Source organism: Helicoverpa armigera, chromosome 25, assembly GCF_030705265.1.
Source record: "Helicoverpa armigera isolate CAAS_96S chromosome 25, ASM3070526v1, whole genome shotgun sequence".
NCBI classification, from domain to species: domain Eukaryota; kingdom Metazoa; phylum Arthropoda; class Insecta; order Lepidoptera; family Noctuidae; genus Helicoverpa; species Helicoverpa armigera.
The window spans coordinates 7050396-7075490 of NC_087144.1; the positions used below are offsets into that span (position 1 = coordinate 7050396).

The 25095-nt window shown below is 37.0% G+C and overlaps 1 protein-coding gene across 6 annotated transcripts; it reads right to left on the reverse strand.

Moving 5' to 3' along the window:
• On the reverse strand, positions 1-24119 carry LOC110382916 (MTOR-associated protein MEAK7). 6 transcript variants are annotated; one of them, XM_064041478.1, is made up of 10 exons: positions 23945-24105; positions 22180-22342; positions 9669-9801; positions 8834-8925; positions 8130-8326; positions 7465-7604; positions 6607-6753; positions 5498-5724; positions 4812-4997; positions 1-3317 (listed from the first exon to the last, which is right to left on the reverse strand). In XM_064041478.1, exons 2-10 carry the CDS (start codon positions 22339-22341, stop codon positions 3207-3209), a joined length of 1395 nt encoding a protein of 464 aa, XP_063897548.1. In that variant the 5' UTR covers position 22342; positions 23945-24105; the 3' UTR covers positions 1-3206. The 6 variants fall into 6 exon arrangements, with proteins under 6 accessions (XP_063897548.1, XP_063897551.1, XP_063897550.1 ...); XM_064041481.1 differs by lacking the exon at positions 23945-24105 and adding an exon at positions 23732-23938 and having other exon boundaries at positions 22213-22342; XM_064041479.1 differs by lacking the exon at positions 1-3317 and adding an exon at positions 4244-4482 and having other exon boundaries at positions 22213-22342; positions 23945-24119.
• Between the last annotated feature and the right edge of the window lie 976 nt (positions 24120-25095).

Genomic DNA, 25095 nt, shown 5'->3' on the forward strand with positions numbered 1-25095 from the left:
TTTGCCATTGCCTTAAAAATATGACAGAAAGACAGACAAATATCGCTCTTAACACTCAGTAATAAGGCTTTTAGACTGCATAACATAGTTCTGGCTCAAAAATCTCATAGCATACAATAAAATTGGAATAAATACTTTCACAAAATGATCATTACGTCGCGTAATTTAATGTCCGAAACTATTTAACTGATAATGACTCTTATAGCACTAGCAATACAGTGCAGAATTGAATAAAATATATGACATAGTGTTTTGGCACTTTCTACGTTGACACTTAGGTTTGTTTTCGATTTCATTTCGATATATTGAACAACCATACATACTTATATATTTTTGGACTAGGAACCTGCTTTTTTGTTAGCCTCCCAGATTACAGAAATATAAAATTTTAGATTGCCTGAACAAAGCTCTTTCACTGTATATAATTTAATTATTTTATAATTATGATTGACGTTTGCTAGTAAATTAAGCTCTTTTTTATCAATAAATAATGTGGATAATTATAATTTACTAACTTATTATAAGCGAATAATGTATATTTTATTATGTTATGTAAATAAAAACTCACAGCAATGACTAGTATGATGAATGAGACAATTTGAAACTAACTATATTGATATACAGGCTGTTTTTATTCCAACTCGGCTTTCAAGCACCACGATCTCATTTTAACATAGTATAAAAAAAACAACAGCCTGTGTACATACGACATATTTTGAAACCTAAATCTGAGTTCCCAATAAGCAACATTTGGAGCAACACGAAAGAAGACAAAAGTTCCTGTGTGCTGTTTTTAAATATGTTGGGCAACTTGTTGGGCAACATGTTGCGCGACTATTGTTGCTTAGTGGAAACGCGGCTTTAAGTTATGCATCGGCAAATATACAACTATAGCTAATGCCTACAAATATTTAGAATGCTTTTTGTCGGTCACAATATTTTAATAGCATTTCAGGATCACATCCATTTCTTTACAGCATTTTAACGAAGTTACGGTGACATAACTAAGTTATCAATCTAACAATCTCTTATGCTTAGATGTCAATTTACTTAAGGTGAATCTTCAACTTGTATAGTATTACCGCGGTCAATGAGATCACGTCTCATATCGAATGTTAACTAAGATAAAATATTAAAAAAAAAAAAACATTTTTTTTGAATTTTCCGCTACTAGTCGAAGCATTCATCTTAAATAACTTAATATATTATGTCACTGTAAATTACATTTAAATTACGGATACATTAAAAGTTAACCACCCATATCCTTCTCACATTCCTAGTTAGTAAGAGATGACAATACTTCTGTGACCGACTTACTGCGAATCACAATTCCCAATCCATCCATTGTTTTCCGATCTAATATTGAAATTTTACACAATCTATATGAAGCTCATGTAAAATTACAATCTTTAATCAAAAACAATCGATGGATCGGTTATTGCAATCCACACTTAACTAATAAAAGCTACAATGAACAGACACACATACAAAGGCACCTCACTAGTAATTAAATGCACTTTTTATTGCTGATATATATACGCTTTATATTTATATATTACTTATATATTTAGATATACTATATGTATAACAGATCATTTTTTATGGGCAAAGTCCGATAAGTATACATACACAAAAAACACCATACTGTATATTTTAGTTGATCTATAGGCATAGGTAATATAAATTACTGAATTGAATATAATATAAATCGGAAATTAAGCTTTCTTACTTATATATTAAAATATTCAATTGGTTATCAATTGAATTGATGGTGAATCAATCGATTTTATCATAATTACCAAATAGTTTCTTTTTCTTTGTATCCAAGTACAGTAGCAAAAATCCTGTCAAAAATTTAGAAAATATCAGTATTTTTAATAATCTGTAACATCACCGGACTTCACCCATAACAGATTCACTTACCAAACAAAAGAAATCAAGCAAATCCACAGACAAAAGCTAGCCAAATAAACATCGATACAATAAGATCATACATTTCATTATAAACCTTATATCAAGGTATTAAAATACAAAATTGTGCGATTCACATACAGACTTTATTATTGTAGATTGGACGATTTAGAACTAAGGACGATAATAGTAGTTTATATATCTCGTCAAATAACTTTGCTTGTCCGAAGTAACTGATGATGATGATGATGTGCTCCTAGCCGATTATCGGCTACGGCGGCTGTTCTTATGTAAGGAGATTAGCCAACTGCGCAGGACATATTATAGAGCACAAGCATTTGCGCAGACACAGGTGCACTCACTATTCCTTCACTCTCATAGCCCGATGGGACGGCAATCCGACACGACCGGAGAGAGATCAGGCGCAGGACCGACATTTACGTGCTCTCCGATGAGTGAGTGTACCAATCAACAACTTAAAGGCTCCGGGCTGCTTTGTGAAAGATTCTATATAGACAATACGAGAATCGGCTGAGAGGACATAAAACGGCTTACTTCAGAAAAACAACGTTATTTGACAAAACTAGAACTGGAAGGAAAAATGCTATTTAGAAAACTCGATTCAATGATAACAACCTATGGAATAAATAGGAATTATTTAAGTCAATAAGTTACTATCTTTACAAAGAATTTAATATGTCATGCTATTTTTATATCTGTCATTTTCAAAAAAGGTATTTAGAAATGATTTCAATCTTTTTCAAAAGGTAAAGATATAGAATATGCTTGACTTCAAAAATTTTACTCTAAATAGCGACTTGATTTATTATATTGTTTGTATAAAGTCTATCTTACATAGTGACTGATATAAATCTAAATTGGTATCAAGTTGACGATTTCAATCGATTTTTGACATTCATTTTTGTATGTAAAGTCTAAACGTAACTTCGAAAGGGCAATTTAGGATTTTATTATTGGTAACTATATTTGTAGTAATAATAATCGAATTTATTCAAAACAAATTCCGAGTCAATTTCGCATAAAGTGTGTTTCAATAAATACAAATAATATACTTTCTGCAGTTACAAATTATAAGTTTATCTTACAAATTCTGAAAACAGTAATTTTTGAGTAAAGTATATAAATGTGAGTTTATGTGAAAAACACTTATGTTTTGAATAAAGTCGATTATTCGAAATAAAATTGATTTTATTCGAAAATTCAGACTTCAGACAAAATAAATTAGTGCTGATTACAGACAGACGGAAATAAAGCTAGCTACATATATATTTACATTATAAGGGTGGTGGTTCACGGATGCCTTCGCTGTGTCTCGTGCGGCCTGCCATGTCTAGAATAGCCTTAGCTTCTGGATTCACGTCTAGCACGCTTACGTCGCGTTCATCCTGGAAATTAAATTTAATTATATGTTAAAATATTTATTTTATGTAATTGTTTCCTATACACTACACACTAGAACATGTACCCTTTTCATAATAAACACGGAGTAAAGTTAATCTTAGTTAAAACTGATGAAAATATATGGTTATTCCTTTCTTATTCCTTAGTTTAACTTTTATCCGTGCCTATTCATATGAGGGATAGATAAAAAATACCACTACAAACTATGTAGATACATGTAGATTATATTGACAAAGGTAATTATGTTCGATATGAAATGGGGAAGAAATGACCTACAAATGAAAAATATATAATATGGAAATATACTCCTAAATACGTAATTATTAATATCGTACTTTCTCTATATCTTTAGTAAACAAAATCTACCGTTTATTTTTTCTCTACCCAATGTCTAAATATGAAAAATTATCTAAATACCTAATCACAATTATATTTACAGAATAATTCATTGAGCTAACCTTTGAATTGAACGCAGTTACAGCTTAAATGATATTATTTTTCAAGTCCCTAACATTTATTTTTGTTAATGCTGGTTATCCTGTAATTGGTGACTGTATAACACTGTATTCTTAAGCTAAATTGTATAGAAAAGCTAGCCTTTTCCCAACTATGTTGGGGTCGGCTTCCAGTCAAACCGTATGCAGCTGAGTACCAGTGCTTTACAAGGAGCGACTGCCTATCTCATCTCCTCGACCCAATTACCCGGGCAACCCGATACCCCTTGGTAAGACTGGTATCAGACTTACTAGCTTCTATCCGTAACGACTGCCAAAGACCTTCAATGACAGCGCTTTTCAATAAATAAATGAAGAAAAAAAAACATAAATAATTTATTTAAGAATAATATAGAATAATAACGGATAGGTTATTATTTAAAAATTGTCACTTTTAGTCTGTTTCACTTTTGGCTAGTTGACAACACATTTTTGTGTGACGTTGACACAAATAGCTGGAGTCTTCAAAAAAAAATCAAAAAATCCCGTAGGTTTTTAAGTTCTATGTGACCATAGACTTTGTAGGTCACTTTGGTGGTTCCGTAGCTCTAAAACCTTCGCTTCTTTTGGTGTTCTTGCCGCATAGAGCTAGGAAAGATCTGTCGCTTTGTCGAGTTTCTAGCACACTGCTTCTACTGCTCAACATTGATCGCATCTGGGGAGAGGGATGGGGGTTAGGAGTGGGATAGGGATGTGTGATTAGGCAAATAAAGAAAAAATGGTCAGGGATGCATTATAATATAGGGGAAGACGACTATTATTTTTATCCTACTTAATCGTTATATTACATCGGAGATGGGAGATTATTGTTTAACACTTTTGGGAAATATATTCTACACACGCAAACACAAGAAATATAGAGCGGCAGAGCAAAAGTTGTTAAAACATCTCCATTCATCATTTTGTTCTCCAAGTCATAGTTCCACCATATTTGTAACATATATTATATGCTAATAAACTATTTCTATTTCTAGCAATACTTACAGACTCCTTCTTAAACATGGGTTTCTCCCCTACCGCCCAGACCTCCAGGCTCTTGATGCGGAAGTTGGGCTCCTTGCTGAGGCGCTTGTAGCCGCGGTAGGTGCTGCAGGACTCGGCGGAGGAGCCCTCGCCGAACGGGTCGCCGTTCACCCAGATAGCACCGAAGTTGAATTGACCGCCCATTAGCTGGGGATATTTAAAAATTTCGATGACGATGAAAAAAATACTGATCAGGAGAATTACAGACTAACAATATATCTTGGTCTAGAAACAGATTTTTCGCTAAGAAGTAGTTATTCAGGTAACAATTGTTCAGGTACAGACTTTTTAACACGCTTAATTTAGCTTCACTTGTAACTATGTATGTATGTAAGAAAATCTTGGAACCTTAATTTGACCACCTTCCCGGTCTTCGATTAGGATGAAATTTTGCACACGCTCTCTGAGTTCTGATGACAATACATGACTAGCGTCTTATTTACTTTTTTATATATGATGAGTGCTGCTTTTTGTCAAACATCCATCATTCAATTCGTCACGCTATGTGCAGAATATAAGTATATATGTACAGCGCTTGCATGACAAGTAAAGGTACGTTTTGCAACCTGCAGCAAGAATTCAAAACGTACCTTAAGAGTTTCAAAAAGCACAGTGAGTATTACAAGAAACAAGTGACTTTCACTCACCAATCCATTAGGCAAAGTCTTGGTATGATGATTCATATACTGGAAATGGTTGTTATAGTTAGAAGCCGGGTAGACCCTCATCTTGGGAGCCAGGGTGAAGAGGAACGAGTCCTCATTGCCCACGAAGTTGGGCCCCAGAGACCAGGACACGGGGGCGTAGCCTCCGAATATGTAGCCCGCGTTGTCTTCGATAATGAGAAGGGAGGCACCCTCGGATTGGATGCGGCCTGTAATGGTTAGAACGTAAAGTGTAGGACAAACAATAGTGGGATGTTTCCCAGCAGTGGGCTGTAGGACAGCAGTTGACTCAATAGTCAATCCCAGCATTGGAACATTCAAGTGGGCTATTGCCCAGCAGTGGCCTATTGCCCTGCAGTGGACTACTACCAGTAGACTAATTTCCAACAGTAGCCTACAGCCTAGCACTGGACTATTGCCCAGCACTGGAATATTGCCCAGCACTGGAATATTGCCCAGCACTGGAATATTGCCCAGCATTGAAATATTGCCCAGCATTGAAATATTGCCCAGCACTGGACTATTAGCCAGCACTGGAATATTGCCCAGCACTGGAATATTGCCCAGCATTGAAATATTGCCCAGCACTGGACTATTGCCCAGCACTGGACTAACCCAGCAGTAGAATATTAACCAGCACTGGACTACAACCCAGCACTGGAATATTGCCCAGCACTGGACTATTGCCCAGCAGTAGACTATTGCCCAGCATTGGACTATTACCCAGCTTATAACGTAGCTTACCTGTCATAGTAGAGAAGGACTCCCCGTGTATGTGCGACGAGAAGAGGAACCGCCACCTGTTCTGATGTTTCGCCGGGATGTGGTTGTTCAGAAACACACTGTGGCCAGCACTGGACTATTTCCTAGCAGTGGACTATTGCCCAGCAGTAGAATATTGCCCAACACTGGACAATTGCCCAGCATTGGACTATTGCCCAGCATTGGACTATATAATTGCCCGGCAGTGGAATATTGCCCGGCACTGGACTATTGCCCAGCGATTGACTATTGCCCAACACTGGACTATTGCCCATCCATCTAAACTACGAGCTACTACATATTATTGCCCAGCCAGTGACATATCTTACCTGTCATAGTAGAGAAGGACTCGCCGTGTATGTGCGACGAGAAGAGGAACCGCCACCTGTTCTGATGTTTCGCCGGGATGTGGTTGTTCAGCCATACGATGTGAGACAGGTCTATGAAGGCAGGGTAGTCGGGCATCGCTTCCAATCCTTAATGACACAAAAAAAAGTTACATAAGAAATGAGTTTTATTATAAGGGTCAATTCCCACTGAAAGAGCAGCGGCCGGCAGCGGCCGTAAGAGCACGGAAAATGTAAGAGCGCGGCGCGATGCGGCGCCGCGCGGCCCGCCGCGCTCGCGCTCAATCCCTTGCAATTTCGGCCGCTGCCGGCCGCTGCCGGCCGCTGCTCCTTCAGTGTGAATTGACCCTAAGGGAAACATTTAGGCGCCATTTTATAGACATTATAATATTTGCATACTCTTTTAGAACTGCGGAATTTTTCAAGCACTCTAGTACCAACTCTTGTACTACATTTTATTTAAGTAAATGAAATTTAGCCTTGAAGCCTTTATATCTACATGATAAGGGTGTTATTATCATTCGCATCGGCTCGGATCAGACAACACAATTCTGACTACCCGTAACGACTGCTAAGGATGTTCAATGACAGCCGGGACCTACAGTTTAACGTGTCCTCCGAAACACAGTTATTGCTGTCCAAGATATACTCACCGGGCTGCTTTGTGAAAGTTAGAATACTACAGCTCTGATACCAAAACATAAACACCTGTTGAACACTTAATTTAGAAGTAGTGTTTACTAGACTGTCTAAGTATGCATGCAGGATTCACATCGAGTAGATATCAATTTCATGTACATATTGTAATGTTTAAAAGTTTTTGTGGTACGATGTATTTACCTTGCGGCAGCGGAATGAGCGTGGGTTCCGGGTGCGCGACGTGCACGTGACTGTGACTGTGCGCGTCGTGGCCCTGCACGCCGTACAGGTGCACGAACACCGCGTCCGTCATCTTACGTAGTAGAGTGTTGGATTGTAGCCTGTAATATAAGATTAAACCATAAATCATATCATATTTATTGTCATCATCCTCCGAGCCTTTTTCCCAAACTATGTTGGGGTCATATTTATTGTACAAATATATAAAAAATATATTTTTTATAAATTACTACCTGACCCGGCAAACGCCGTTTTACCATATAGATTATTTCTAAGTAATTACTAGTCATTTAGGGGTATGAAAAATAATCAGTAGCCGATTCTCAGACCTATTGAATATGCATATATTTGGAAAGCCTTTTCGTAGGAATAAGCTAACATTGTGACACGAGGATTTTATGAAAAAAGAAGATGTAAAATGAAAATTATGTATAAAAAAAAAGCATTGCCACGCTGGCAATGTATATTCTTTACTTAATTCTCTATTAGCATTCCATATGTTATACAGGTGGTACATTTTACAATCTAGAATCAATTTGAATCAATAAGCCTATACTTTTTATCCGGATTCCTGAAGTTTCCACTGGTAAAACAGCTGGTAGAAGCTAATAAATAAGGAATCTTACCATTTATTAAGCTGCTTGGCATTACAAGCGTTGATAGCGACGTCGGCATCGCTAGACACGCTGGCAGCTATCGCCTCGCCTAGCGCCTGCACGTGGGACGCGCGGCTCTTGAAGCCTTTCTCTATCCACGTCTTGGCGCGTCCTGAGGGCTGAGCTTTCACCATTTTGATGTATGTCGATGCTATACTTTCGCAGTACTGTAGGACAATCAAATATAAAGTTTTTAAGGAATTTTGTAGTAAGTAAGGGTGCGTCTACACGGTGCATGTAGCTGGAGCAAGTTAACATGCGCAAGTGACAAGAGCACGCGGGTGGGTATTTTGCTTTGGTACATGCGCGAGTCGCTGGACCCGCACGTTTTTTAAATGCTTGTAATAAGTGTATTAAATGCATGTAGCTTTTATAATCTCATATTATATAAGGTTCTATAACCTTATATCTATGGCCTTTAACTTTATTAACTTATGTTATAATCCTACTATCCCACTAACATTATAAATGTCGTCTAAATGTTTGTAAGAATGTACGGATGTAGGTACCTATATTTGTGATTCTTTGACGCAAAAATAGCTGGAACGATTTAATTGAAATTTGGTATGTAGACAGATGATACTCTGTATTAACACATAGGCTACTTTTCATAAACACACCACGCGGACAAAGCCGCGGGCGGGAGCTAGTATTTTGATAATTCTGAATCATACCTCTCTTAACAATTGGTAAGGCAACTCCGTAGAATCGTTGTAGTCCATACCGAGACTGTTGTAGGCAACCATCATTCTTTCGTCTGCAGTACCTGAAAATTATCAAAAAAATAACATTAATTTCTTCCGAATTCCTCAGTGAGCCAACTGCGCAGGATATTATAGTGCACAAGCATTTGCGCAGACACAGGTGCACTCACTATTCCTTCACTCTCATAGCTCGATGGGACGGCATTCCGACACGACCGGAGAGAGATCAGGCGCAGGACTGACAACTTTAACGTACCGAAGGCAAGAAGGGGATAATTTAAGCAAATCGTCTTTCTCAAAAAGTGATGAATACTCTTTAAAACAATTAAAAAATAAACTTTTTTTTCAAGACAGTTTTCATGGTAGAATTCATCTTCTGAGCCTTTTTCCCAATCTATGTTGTGGTCGGCTTCCAGACTAACCGGATTCAGCTGAGTACCAGTGCTTTACAAGAAGCGACTGCCTATCTGACCTCCTCAGCCCAGTTACCCGGGCAACCCGATACCCTTTGGTTAGACTGGTGTCAGACTTACTGGCTTCTGACTACCCGTAACGACTGCCAAGGATGTTCAATGACAGCCGGGAAAGTTTTTATAGTGGAATTATAGTGCTGAAAACAACATGAAAATCCGTGAAGCAGTTTTTGAGATCATTTCACGTAGTATCAGATTTTGGTATGTTCCTTACACCTAGGATAAGATGTCCCAGTGGAATTATACTGATGCTTAGTTCTTGTTATACCTTGGCTAAAAATAAAAAAGGGGATATGCAAAGGGTGATAGATAAATCTAAAACTAAAACCCACCTCTTACATTAAAAACGTAGAGTTCAGCAAATCTGTTGAAGTCGCAAGAAGCAGCCTTGTCAGCCCCCGAGCCGAACAGAAAGTTCGTCAGGTATTGTGCCAAGCGGGGGTCGATTTGTGGACCCCAATATCTCTGCGAACATAATAAAGTAGAAAATAACAATTGGTTCGTTATTGCATTTTTTGGGCATGAAAGTCAATGTAAATATGGTGTTCGTTGGTGGCCTATATGAGTTCCCGAATGAATTTCACCCTACAAAACCTGATCAAGTACAACTGCGGATTCGATTCCATATCAGCCGAGTACCAATGTAACTTTTCAGATCTGTATGTTCTTTAAAAGTATATCTTGGACACTAACTATTGAATAATGAGGAAGGAAAACGTCTTGAGAAAACCTGGGATTTCCTGGGCTGGGGTCTGAAATACCCAATCCGCCTTCTTTCTCATCGTGGTCCTGTGCGTACAAAAGGTTTAGAGGTCCTAAGAATAATGAAAAAAAACTGCAGGAAATGTAAACCGTAAATAGGTACGTGTACATTTTATTCTGCAGGAAAAGTTCTGGAAAAGGTTGTTTTCAAAATTGAAAATAGGAGGTTAATTGAACAAACTAACGTTCGTACAATAATGAAATAGTTTATTATAAAACTTTTAATTGCAGTTTGAAGAAAACTGGACCAAGGCCTGTATCTAACGGTTTAGCAACTACAAACAAAAAGTGTTGCTACACGACTTTTTTTTTGTACAAAACAATTTACAATTTGGGAACCCAAACTTCGCGTCAAATTATTAAACCAAACAGTTTTATTTATACTTGTTATTTGCACCTCAATTAAATGATGAGCACGATTTTTTAAGGCATGATTTTTATCAAAGTCATAGTAGTCGTTAATGCCAGGATCTGCTGGTTGTCAATATGACAGCCATAACAACAAAGATATTGGTCCTAAACTTTCCTAAAACTCGCAATTCTTCACGTGACCACTATAAGTTATTTTATACAACACGACTGAACTCCATCTTCCAAATTAGCTACAACTGAAAAACAACTATAAATCCAAGCTATTAATTTGCGAGTACATTTTTAAGAAACCAGGTGCGAATCACTCACTGCTGCAAAATTATAACAAATATAAACAAGATTCTTCAAATAGTTTCTATGGAAAGGCACGTTTTCCTCGATACTGCGTAAAACAGCTAATTACCAAAAACTATTTCAGAGTAGAAAATAGGTTTTACTGTAACATAGTAGAATTGGAATGTTAGCTTCAGTGGCGTATTGCAGATTTTTCGTTCAATTTTTCATTAAATACATGAAAATTCTTTATATATTTATATTACGTTAAATACATGAAAATCCATGAAGCAGTTTTTGAGTTTTATCGCGATCAGGCAGACATATATAGACCCCGCTGGAGGATGTCCTTGTTATACCATTTCCTGCACCTAGGATAAAATATCCATTAGATGCAAAATCTCGAAAATAAGTAGTAATCAACTAATAATTTAAATACATAAGTATAGCAGCGTTTACCGTGAAATAAAATGTCTCGAGGCAACTCATTCCCTTAATTTTCTTTTTACTATTTTTTTTTCATCATGCAACACCAAAAATACTAGCCTCGTTAAGTCCACAAACAAAAGAGGTTCTGTTCAATAATAAACCTATCAATCAGGCAGCCATAGATACTCGTTATATTTTTTCCTCTCAATATTTAAGGTCGGCCTCCAATATTTATGGTGAGGCATGGTTTCCATCAAGAACTGTACTCTGCACAGTGTATATGGCTTTACTAACTATTGTTTAGAATTGAGGCCACGAAATCGGCATTTTCGCGGGCGGGGCGGACCTAGCGGGGCTGCTGTGCAGACCCACCTCATCGCATGTCCACTGTGCCCTGAAACTTGCTCGCGGGAGGACCTCATGAGCGCATCCGGCCGTGCTCTCGCTGTGGCGACGTATTGGGCTGACAAAGTGTAGTCTCACTATAAGATATGTCATCGACACGAAAGAAGAAGAAGAATCGGCGGTTAAACACGCTCGCCGCTCGTAAAATCGCTTTTGAATGAACGATACGGTTGTAGGTTTTTATGTGTTGAATAATTAACAGGCAGTAATGTAGCGTCAAGTGATTAAAGCCAATATGTTACTGCAAATAGGTTTTAACCGAATTATTAAACAACACGGTTTTGTTCCACAGTTTTTAGAAGCTAGGTTTCTTTCTTTTTTTTTCTAATATTATAGGCATAAATCAATCAACTCGGTCATCTGCTGAGCCTTTTCCCAACTATGTCATATTCGGCTTCCAATCTAACCGGATGCAGCTGAGTACCAGTGTTTTACAAGGGGCGACTGCATGTCTAACCTCCTCGACTCAACCAACTCAACTCGGGCAACCCAATACCCCTCGGCAAGACTGGCGTCAGACTTACTCGCTCCCGACTCCCCATAACGACTGCCAAAGATATTAAAATACAGCCTTTACTAATAAATAAATAAAAATCATAAATAATTTATTGTAGAATAATAACGGATAGGTTATCATTTAAAAATTTACACATTTTTGTGTGACGTTACTATGACTCATTGGTAAACGCTCCTCTACCCAACCCGCTGTTTTCATAGCCCAACAAACTCCTACAGATTCCAGCATTGTTCGTGGTATAAACACGCGTGACGTGCAATGTGGGAGGTCGACCCGTGTCTGGATGTCCAGATATATCGTAACAACCTCTAAACAACTTCTGTTGCGGACCGATTTGTGTAAAAATCTTGGGTATATTTTGTGAAAAAAAACATAGGTAAGTACATATTGTTTTACGTAAAAAGGAATGGGGATATGTTCATTTGTTAAGCTTTGACGGTGAAACGGTTGAAGCGATTTGAATGACAGATTTAGGGAGACGGTGATAGGCGTTTTTTCGGGCCTTAAGACGTGTGGTTCTTAAACCACGGTTTACCTATATCTGTACAAAGAAATTTAGTACCTACTAAATACATTAACTTTAATAATTATCAAAAGATCACTAAAAAAGCTTCACAAAAAATAACATAGTTTGAGTATTTTTCGAATTTATCGCGACTAAACATACAGAAGCGAGGTAGGACTTTATTTTACAGAACCTAGCTAAAGGTTTTCTGTAGCAATAAAAACTAAAAAGGCTACGCCTAGCTGATTAGCCTAATCGCCGATAGAGATCACACCGGCCATTAATTAAGCCGCAGCGGCTATTTCTATTAACGTAATTACAATTACTAAATAGCCACTGTAGTAGAAGCAGTATGACGATATTTTTTCCGTTAGATAGCGTTTAACTGGGAACTGTGGGAACTACATATTTCACGCACCCGAATAAATGACAATAGCCTTCCTCGATGAATAGGCGATCTATCTATGAAATATTTTTTGGAATCGGACTACTAGATCATGAGTTTAACGCTTTAAAGTACCTCTTCGTCATCCTCCGAGTCTTTTTCCCAACTATGTTGCGGTCGGCTTCCAGTCTAACCGGATTCAGCTGAGTACCAGTGCTTTACAAAGAGTGACTGCCTGTCTGACCTCCTCAACCCAGTTACCCGGGCAACCCAATACCCCTTGGTTAGACTGGTGTCAGACTTACTGGCTTCTGACTACCCGTAACGTCTGCCAAGGATGTTCAATGACAGCCTTTAAAGTACCTCTTCAGGTTTATAATATTTGTATAGCTTTTATTGCAGTAAAAGGAGTGTGTGTCTTTTTGCCCAATTCGGGCAGCTGATTTTATCTTTTATCCTACAATTTAGAGGTAATCTCCAGCCATCATAAAAAAAAAAAAACATTTTTTACGAAAAATTTGTTTTTCATACATTTGCATTGCAGTTTATAATTTTACAAATCAAATTATAAAACGCCGCTATTCAAAGTACTAATCTACCTGCCTACATTATGTTCTTTGTATAATCCAAGCGAGAGAAATGAAGCTAATAATAAAAATGACTGGCTGATTGTACATTGTACTTGCATCGGACGCTATATTAATATAGTCCAGGCATTACACTCATAAATCGGACAGAAAAATCATTTTCACGATGAACACGCATTTTGTTTGCGATAAAAGAAAAGTTGATATTGTTCTGTCAGTTTTTTTTTTAATTTCTGTTTAGCATGTGCAAACCGAAATTGTGTTCGTTTCTGTACGTCATCTTCTCCCGAGCCTTTTCCCAACTATGTTGGGCTCGCTGTCTGAATGTAGCGGTTTCATTTTGAAAATACAGAAGCTCGTGGCTAAGCAATAAGGTGGATCAATCGATCATAAGGTTCAGCCACCCTTGACACGGTCATTCCGTGGATGGATAACCATCTTGAGTTCCTCAATGTGTCGAAAAGCACGTTGGTGCAAATTGTTGGATCCAGACTGTCATTAAATGAATGTAATTAAATGAATGAATTAAACATCATCGTCGTCACGGGCAGGCAGAAACCAGAAAGGCTGACAACCAGTCTTATTTTGACGTGGCCCAAGAAACCGGGTGGAGGAGCTCAGATAAGCAGTCGCTCCTCATATAACTTTCGTACTCAGTTGCATCAAAATTGAAAAAAAGACATCAAATAGTAGCAGTACTATCCCTAAGTAAAACAAAGAAACCTTGAAACTACAAGAAGCTACAAAAAAAGGGAATCAATACGGCAAACAGACGTCAAACACCGCGCCCCCAGACTTTGGCAATAAACTGTATGGACGGACAAACACGCGTGACGTCACGACCGCCCTACAAACAAGCCTGTTTGAATAAACATTTAGGAGTTATGTCTAAATATTGCAGCTTTGCCACTGGTTTTGGTTAGGCTGATATGTGTTGGATGTGAATTAAATTGTTGAGGAGTACGCCTTATAAAGGACCAAAAGTAAATACTAATAAAATGCCTGAATGGATGGGCTTTCATTTTACCTATGTAACGATTGCTGATTACCTAAAAATCGTGCTCACACACACATTAGGTGCACTCAATCCGACACGACCGGAGTGAGATCAGGCATGGGACCGACATTAACGTGCTTTAAATGACACTGGGGTATCACCACCAGCTTCCAAACTGTTCTTTTTTGCGAAAATTTCATTAAAACGAGCCAAAGTGATTTCAACCCGATCTGGAAGTCGAACCCGAGACCCCATGCAAACTAGCGCTAACTAGTCGCGCATTTTCTGCTATTTGACTGTTAGAAATTAATGAAAATATTTCAACCAAAAATATGGGGCCTATGAATAGAGGTAGAATATAAAAAGCTAGGCTTGCAGGAAAAATCCTGATCAGAACTCAGACTTCTTTCATCCCAACAATCAAATTAGCCAGATAATTCAGTGCTAACCTTGAATTCATTTCACGAAAGCCGAGATGGAATGTCCATTCATATTACGGATACGTTTGTTTGTGTGTATAATACACAATCGGTTTTATTCAGTTTCAACGTTTTCAGCGCCCGCTTTCAAGATATTAGGTCGGTGTGTTAGTAAACAGTGATTTGTATTCACAAATTATTTCTATTTCAACTAGACGGATTTCAGTTTTTGATGTTGTGAACATAGCTATAGTTAGTGCCAAACTTAGTGGAGTGTGGAAAAGCTAACGTTTGCTCAACCATTTTAGGATTCTGCTTCGATCTTAACTTCTGCCATGTTTCATCCGCATTTTGTAACAAACAATAAATAGGCTTTAAATAAAAAGATTTGTTTTAAATCACTTCTTGAAACTACTGCTTTCAATCAAATACACACAACTTTTCAACTCTATATTTGTGACCAAATGGCCACCAATACGGCAAAGGGAAGGCACAGTTCCAGTCAAATAGCTTCATAACCGCAAAGATATAAGACAAGAACAGTAATCTCTAAAGTCAACCGAATCAAAAAATCCATTCATTAAAACATCATCATCATCCTCCGAGCCTTTTTCCCAACTATGTTGGGGTCGGCTTCCAGTCAGTTCACCAAAACATACATACAGGTATTTCCCAAAAATAAGTTCATACAACAGGCCCACATTTTCTATTTCGAACAAAGTTTCGCGTAAACACCAGTTTAGTGAGGTATAAATCATTTCTGGAACATTCGACGGCTGCTGGCCACACCTATTGTGCACACTTTATGAATGCTTGCTAGTTATAAAAATATCAAATTATGTGATGTTGGGATGCAGGTATCTGGATCGAGGAACTTGCAAGTAGGAAGATATAGATTATCATTTAAAAATTGAGATCTACTAAGAACTTGGTAAAAAATAATTTACAATCATCCGTCCAGAGCGAAGTAATTCCCGCACACAGATAAAAAGTAAACTATATCCTTCCTCGATAAATGGGCTATCTAACGCTAAAAGAGTTTTTAAATCTACCTAGAATTCAAACTGTTCATATGAACGCTCACTAAACTCAGGAACTTCTATAAAAACTTGCGACATGCAACGTGAAATGTTTTTAAAATGCAACAAAACACGTTACATTCAGTTCGATGCTACAAAGAAAAAAGATCCAAAATATCGATAAAATATAACATAAACAAGGAACGCGAAATAAATCTGAACGTGGCCAGCTTGTGTAAATACTGTTCAAATATTTCACAAAACATACAATATTTTGCAGTATTTTGAGAAATGCTCTCAATAAGTACTACATATAAAACAATGAAATCTCAGCTGAATCTGGTTAAGCTTAAATCAGACTAGAATTTAGTTGGAAAAGGCTATTTCTACACATAATATTTTCAGAAGAAAAAAAATCCCGTAGATATACTCCAACTACATTCTTAAAAGCAAAATACACATTCATATTTCTCTCCACACGTGAAAATACTTCGCGTATTAATGTCCGAACATTAACTAAGAAACTCTCGTTTAAAACTACATAAACGAACAGCCAATAAATTATCACTCACCATCGATACGGAAGTTATAAACTTAAATACTACTGAAATACGATTCTAAATGATCCTTAGTATGTTAAATATTGATTATCCGATTTGTGCATGTGAATACCATGATGTAGCATTTTAATTCTATCCTTTTATTCGCATATTTTTTGTTTGCAATTCTACATGATCTTCGCATGCTACTACTATTTTTGTATGTATCAACACATACAATTTGTAATACCATAAAAAAGAGTAACCAAAGAATTTCTTGCCCGTAGACTCCAAAGGAAGCTACTTTTGGAACGGACAATTATAATCAAACTTATATCTAAATATATAAAACTCAAAGGTGACTGACTGACTGACTGACATAGTGATCTATCAACGCACAGCTGAAACCACTGGACGGATCGGGCTGAAATTTGGCATGCAGGTAGATGTTATGACGTAGGCATCCGCTAAAAAAGGATTTTGATCAATACCCCCAAGGGGATAAAATAGGGGATGAAAGTTTGTATGAAACTTTGTCAATTTTAAACCGATCGGACTGAGACTTTGCATGCATAAAGCTACTATGGCGTAGGCAACCCTTAAGAAAGGATTTTGATAAATTCTATCCCTACACAAAAAGGGCTCCACAAAGAAATGCGAACATTACCGCACTATTTCCCTCATGCCCCACGCTAGTAAGATAATGCTGCAGATTTTGAACAAGAGATTGGCCACCTACGTTGATAGACAGATTCCTCCGGAACAGGCAGGATTTGTGCAAGGAAAAGGAACACGAGAACAGATACTGAATGTACGCCTACTCATTGAAAAATGTCGCGAGTTCAATAAACCTCTTGTGTTGTGCTTTATAGACTATGCCAAAGCATTTGACTGCGTAAATTGGAATTCCATGTTCAGGATAATGTCGGAAATGGGCGTGCCATCACATTTTATTTTCCTTGTCCAGAGGTTGTACCTTGACGGGTCGAGCTTTGTGAAATTGGATGAATCACAATCTGAAACATTCCATACAGAACGAGGGGTCCGTCAAGGATGCATACTTTCTCCGAAGCTGTTTAACCTCTACGGCGAGTATATTATGAGGAAGGCGCTTGATGGCTGGGATGGCGGCGTCACGGTGGGCGGTACGAAGATCACGAACCTAAGATATGCCGATGATACAACAATCCTTGCAGCCAGCGAGTCCGAGATGGCTGCGGTCTTGGAGCGAATAGAAAGAGTGAGCCTTGAATTTGGCCTGCACATAAACCGCTCTAAGACCAAAGTGATGACGGTGGACAGAGCTCAAGTTTTAAGTCCATCAAATGCGCTCAAGGATTATGAGAAAGTGGAGGAATTTATATACTTGGGGTCGCTGATCTCTAACAGTGGTAACTGCGAGAAAGAAATCGGACGTCGTATCGGGATGGCTAAAAGTGCCATGACTAGCCTCGATAAAATCTGGAAAGACCGTAATATTCGCCGAGTAACTAAGATGCGTTTGGTTCGTACGTTGGTCTTCTCTATTTTCCTGTACGGGGTGGAGACTTGGTGTCTTAAGAAAAAGGACCGCAAAAAGATCCATGCCTTTGAAATGTGGTGCTGGAGAAAGCTGCTACGCATTCCTTGGACAGCTATGAGGACCAATGTCTCCATCCTCGAAGAGCTGAAGGTTGCCAAGCGTCTGCTGACTACGTGCCAGGAAAGGATCCGGAGTTTCTTTGGGCACATAATGCGATCTCCGTTGCATAGCCTGGAGAGACTCATCATTCTCGGACAAATGGAGGGGAAGCGCGCTAGAGGAAGAGCACCAGCTAGATGGGTGGACCACCTCAAAGAGGTGACGGGAGGCCAGATACAGAGAGCGGTACATATGGCGCAGAACCGGACCGAGTGGAGAAGATTGACATACAGTCACGATCCTCAGCATTGAGGGAACGACCAGAAAGAAGAAGAAGAAGAAGGGGATAAAATAGGGGATGAAAGTTTGTATACATCTTCTTAGATTTTATGAAGAAATCCTGATGACGAATCAGAATTTTATGATGACGTTCGCTTAAATACGATTTTGAGTAATTCAACCCCAACCTCAACCTCAACCCCCACGGTTGATAAAATAAGGGATGATGAAGGATGTAAAATGTATTAGTTTGAACCTATCAGTACGTAATGGAACGAACAAAATAATGTTTAGTTCTAAATGTTAAGAAGTTCTGCCTACCGCTATTAGATGGTCACATCCACAACACAACCTTGATCAATGAATCTATGCGACTGCTAAGTGCTAATCCTAATTATACTGTCACGTGAAAGAATGCACCTACGGGATAAGTAGTATTTTGACTATTCTATATTGCCCACGCAGACGAAGTTGCGGGCAACAGCTAGTTACGTATATTTTTTACGTTCATAACTGCTTGTTAAGGCCTAAATTAAGTAAATGATTTGATTTTGACTTTGAATATTTACAGTATGCAAAATGCATGTCTGCCTCGATGGTCTAGCAGTCACATAGCGCGGTTGCTGTGCACGAGGTTTCGGGTTTGAAACCGCTTTGTGGGTTTCAGAAACTTTCACAAAGCAGCCCGAAGCCTGGAAATTGGCGATTGATACACCCGTGCATCGGAGAGCACGTAAATGTCGGTCCTGCGCCTGATTTCTCTATAGTCTTGCCGTCCCATCGGGCTATGAGAGTGAAGGAATAGTGAGTGTACCTAAGATGTAGGTAAAACGGAAACAAAATAAAATTATCTTTGCTTCTAGTCTTGTTTATTGACACATCTCATATCGTAGACATATATTATCTCAACTTTATTAGATTTTTATCACCAATTCTGAATACCTATGAAACTGACTCATTTTCGATATAACATCGATAAATGAATCCTGTGGAAATTACCGCCCTTAACTGGATAAAATATAGCCTATATTACTTGAGGATAATATAGCTTCCAAACAGTGAAAGTTTTTTTCAAATTGGTTCACTAGTTTCCGGAGCCTCGGTACAAACAAAAATATGTTTCCTCTTATTACACATTGAAGTATAGATATATGTAGATAAGTAATAGTTCCTCACTATATCAGATGTAAATCGCATCAGTTTATTTGTAAGGCTGACTTATAAATTAATGACATCAGCCATCTGTGCGCTCTCTGTATCTAAACGTTGCATAAATGATACGAATTATATGCACTGTACTGTGTCGTAATATGCATTTAGCATTCCTAAATTCAACGATCAGCCATTTTACTTGAGATGTTTGGGTAATGTTTGCTTATTAAGTTTTTATTGGTACGTAAGTTAGAGCAGCAGTGTCAAACTTTGTTGATTCTGAAGCCCTTTGTGTACCAGGACCCTGGTGGCAGTTTCTAATAATTCCATAGCCCCGGCAGGATTTAGAGCTAAAGGATTCCTCCATTTATTTGGAAACATGTTAGCACCCAAACACTGGTAAAAACCTCTTTGGCGTTAAGTCCGAAATTGTACAATGTGCAAAAAGCATTCAATAAATAAATCCAAGGACCTGAACGCAGAAAACACTTCCCTAAATAGTAACGAGGTACCGAGAAACCGTTTAAGCTCAAACAATCAACAATCTATAAACATTAGTTACTCTTAAAGACTAATTACAGTTTTGACAGGTGGCCAAATCATAAGTCGTAGTCTATGGCCCCATAGTTTACGAACTGAATTAGACTGGCCCGTTGTAGGTGTTGGCGAATTGAAAATGAGGAAGGCAGGTTCTAAGTAATCTTGGACACCAACGACTGAGTAAAGGTGAAGGAAATCATCTTGTCTTGAGGAAAAAGTCTGGAATCGCCAAACCGCTTTGAGCAAGCGTGGCGATTAACGCTATTTCCTTCTTTGCAAGAGAAGTAACCTGTGCTTTGCACGACTTGTACGTGATCACATGTATAGACGATAACAGTTTGCAATCAAATATCAATCAAAGTATCATTTATTTGTACCCGCGTAATTAAGGGCGCTTGGGCGTGGAATTGAACATTGGACTTTTAAGTGCGCGGTATGCATCGCAAATGGCAAACTAAATCACCATCTCACGATTGAAACGATCAAAGATAAAAAAAACGGATATCAGATGCATACAATCTTGTGCACACAGTGCTTTACAAGCAAATAAATGGTGTAAACAGTGCTTAAAAAATAAGTACTTAAATGAAAATTGCGCGTTGCAAACACTTCTGGGTGAATAAGCCACAGAAATAGGAACTGAGTATCCATTCTTGGAGTTTATCAGACATTGAAATGGCCACTTCTTTGGATGCACCAACCCTCTGGTAGGCCTTGGAAGTAACGTGCACAATGCAAAAAATATTTAAAAAAACATTGAAAAAATAGTAAAACAGTTGCGACTTGTTTTCAAAAATCAAAATACGAAAAAGTAATCAAAATATCTAAGTAAAAAATATTCTAAAAAAATTACTAAAAGTAAATTCAAACCACCACCAACATAAAAAATTCTAGAAGCATCTAAGAATTAAAAAATAATTATAAACATGGGTTTAAAAATGAAAACAAAATGGGACATACTTTAACTTAACATAAAGTTACTACATACAAGTTACATTTACATGACTTGCTAATTACCTACTTAAAACAATGAACTCATACATTAAAGAAAACATCAAGAAAAATTGTTGAATTCAGTGAAAATTTTGAACACAAAAAGCATAAATTTTGAGAATTATTTTCAAGTAGTTGTTTTCCCGCGGTTTCACCCGCCTCCCGTGGGAACTTCTGCCCCCTACTCAACTACTCGGTTCAGTATTTTCGGAGTCTTTATGCTAAAAAAAGAACAAAAAATGTTTCCTCTATGTTACATTAGTGCTACAAAATGCCCTAGAATTCGTATTTTTTAAAGAAAAAAGTCTCATAGAATTTCTTGATTTAATAAAACTCATTTTATACTCTCTCTATCATACTAAGTATTTATGTTAATAAGAAAGTCTTTCTTTCTGTTCTGTGAACTAAAACCTACATAATTATCAAGTTTACAAAAGGTTAGTAATTCTGTTAGAAAAATATTAGGTACATAACAATGACAAGACATAGACATGGATTTCCCGCCAACCAACAATTTTTACCAAGGAGGTAAAATCATAACTTCTGTCATAATGTTTCTTATTGTTTGAGCTCATTGGTGAATCTACAAAATTACTTGAATCTATTAACTATAGTAAATGAATGGAAAATTGAAAACTTTTTATTTACCAAATCTTGTATGTAATGGCAGATTTGGTTGGTGATGAGATTTCAATAAACACTAATAAAACATAGTAGATTGACAAAGTAATAGATATTTTTTTTTTTTAATATATATAGTGATTACCCATCAAAGAGTTTTAATAAGGTCTATTTTATATTATCTACCTCATTTCCCACGGTTTTATCAGCATCACAGCGGAACTTCTTCCTGTACCCAGATAAAATGTAGGCAATGTTTCAGAGTGTTTAGGGACACAAATCAAAAAAGGTTTGTAAATTATTGTAGTATTTTTCAAATAATGAAATTCAACTCCACCTACAAATCTCATAGCTCAAATCTATGCATCATATCTCATCACCAACCAAAAAGGTTCTTAACCGAAAAAAAATAATAAATGAAAACACACTTCTAGCAACACTGCGTCTAATTTGCCACTCACGATCAGGTCCTCCTCCCTGATCTTGTCGGAGTTCTTGCTGGCCGACCGGAACGTGGTCGCCAAGTACTTCTGCTCATCTTTAGTGAGGAGTGTGCATTTGGCCGCTAGCTTCTTGCTTGTGTTGCCCATACTGAAATGTGGATTGTAGTTAGAATTTTGTACTGGTCTTAGTGAAATACTAGGATCAGGAATGACTTTCTAGACATGAGTAAAAAATAATATGGGTGTCTATGGGTGTGTGATAAGCTGTATTAAAAGCTTGCTGTTCCACACGGTTTTAGGCATGTCCTGTAGGAACTACTGCCCATACCTGAATATAAGGTATGCTGGAAGAGATTTCTTTAGAAATAAGTATTACCTTTGTAAATTCTTTCTTTCCTGTCTTCTTTCTTATTATGTGTGTGTACATTAATTGTTAATAAATAAATAAATATAATATAGCCTATGTTTCTCGGGAAGTATGTAGCTTTCCAACAGTGAAAAACTTTTCAAATTAGTTCAGTAGATCAGAATGGGAAACCTTTAGGTTACAAACAAACAGACATATGTATCCTGTTTATTATATCAGTATAGACTAGCTTCCACCAAGAGTTTCATCCGCTGCCCATGCAAGTCTTGCAGTATTATTTTTTTAATAATTTATCAAAATGAAAATTGAGATTGAACTTATATTTTCATAAAATATAATATCTATACTTTTGGAAAAACCTGTTTATGTTTTCTACATATAAAATATTAACTGTATACTTTTGATTTTATTAACAGTGTGAACTCTTTTATGTTTTTCAATATTTTATTTCAGTTTCAGTGTAAACTTTACAGCAATAAAATTTTATGTTAAATGTTCTACATTTTGTAGATTAATAAAAATAGACTATTTATACACAGTCAGCCCAATTAAATACAAAGTAATTGCTTTAAACTAGACTTATGAATTAAATATGAGTTTATAGAGATGTTTAAGTAATCATTTGCATACTGTTATTGTAAATAGGAGATTTGAGATTTTGCTATGGGCAAATTATTAGAAACACTTTTGTAAATATTTTTTTATTTACATTGTTAACAAATTGGTGGAGTGAAACTCCTTATCAATTTCTCACAAACCAAACTTGATGACACTATCATTTTTCAGTTATAAATGTGTGATATAATAATAGCACCTGTTGCCAATACAATCATGTGATTCTGTTTGCTTAACACATCATTAACATGACAAGAAAAAAACCTTGTCACATTACTACACTACCTTGAAACACTAGGAAGATAGGTTACAGAATAATTCCTACATTCGTCAGGACATATACGGCCTATAACGTTTTCCTGGCTCCAAATGCAATGTCATTGCCTACGACCTCACGACGAAAAATAAAAAAAAAAACGAGAGGACAAAAATAAAATAATATTTTACAGGTCATTTAACAAAAGTTACAAAGTGAAATGGAAAATATGTTGTGAAAGATTATCTCAAAATCATATTGAAACGAGATTTACGTCATAAACATAACATAAACATTACCTTTTTACCGATAAAAACAATGCAGCCACAAACTTTACAATAACACACCACAAAATATTACTTCTATTATCGATTGAAAACTTATATTACACATAATCTCGAGTACCCATCACATTATTAAACTAAGTTATAAAAGATAACATGCCGCATAGAATAATGAACGTAATAAATCAATATTTTTTGTCAAGATTACAAATTACTAAATTAGGTTACCTGTCAACGTCAAATACAATGTCAAGGAATATTTTTTTAATAACTTCCCCAAACCGTAAAGGTATTTGAAATGAGTCACACTGTTAACACACGAAACGACTTGCGCTCGTCGCCGCGTCACAGCGACTGCCTTATCGAAAACTGTGGATACTGGAAATAAACCGCCACGGAAAACCAATATTTAAAGTTTACTTCATATACAATATTATTGACTTTGCATCCACGATCAAAATCGCTGTTTGATCATGAAATTCTGATATACGGCATCATAATTTAGAGAGCGGCATTTATGCAATAAAATAAAAGCTAATTATCTTACTGTGAAATCGATTGGACTATTTCATTCATTCATGACGATCCATTAGCGTGGATCTCTTGTGTAAATAAACTTTTATCACGAGACCGAGACTTTTACTTGCTTTGATCCGAAAATTGAATTTACGTGTAGACTATAATTGTAAACGGGTATAAGAATAACAAATCATGAGACGCAATGCTTTATTTACAGTATATTGTGTAAGAATACCAAAGATCAATATCTCATAAATTTTCAGGTATCTGTAACTTCTAAAAACTTTCTTAAAATGTATCATCATCAGTGCCAAGAAATATGTCTTGATTTTATTTATTTTAACCAACAAGTTTTACTAAAATTATTGTTTCACTTCTGAGTTTATTATAGTCTTAGCAGACTTATAATTGTCCATATAGTTGAAATTAAAGTTACCGCTGTATAAGCTTGTACAGATTTGGTAACAGTATCATTTTCAAAACGCCTGGTAACGTTCCTATGTAACAGCAATAACATGTGGATTTGTGGCGGTATGCTCAGCGCAGTTGCAATGAACTTAAATCTTGGAAATAGGAACGTGGGTATTATTGTCCCAACTGCTATGAAGCTGAACACGCTTGCGCTTAGTATTAAACTTCCTGAAGTATCGGTAGGTGACAATGCATTTCCGACGATGTAGCTCCAGTGTGCCAGAGACCCCATTCGTATCAGCCATAGTATTTTCAAAATTACGGTACTTAATGCGACGACGAGTATGGTAGTTACGATACACATGTTTAAAAAAATGATCTTCATCAGAAGTCTTGATTTTTCTGTCTATTGTATGAACGTATGGTGGGTTTCCGGTAAGTCTTGCTTT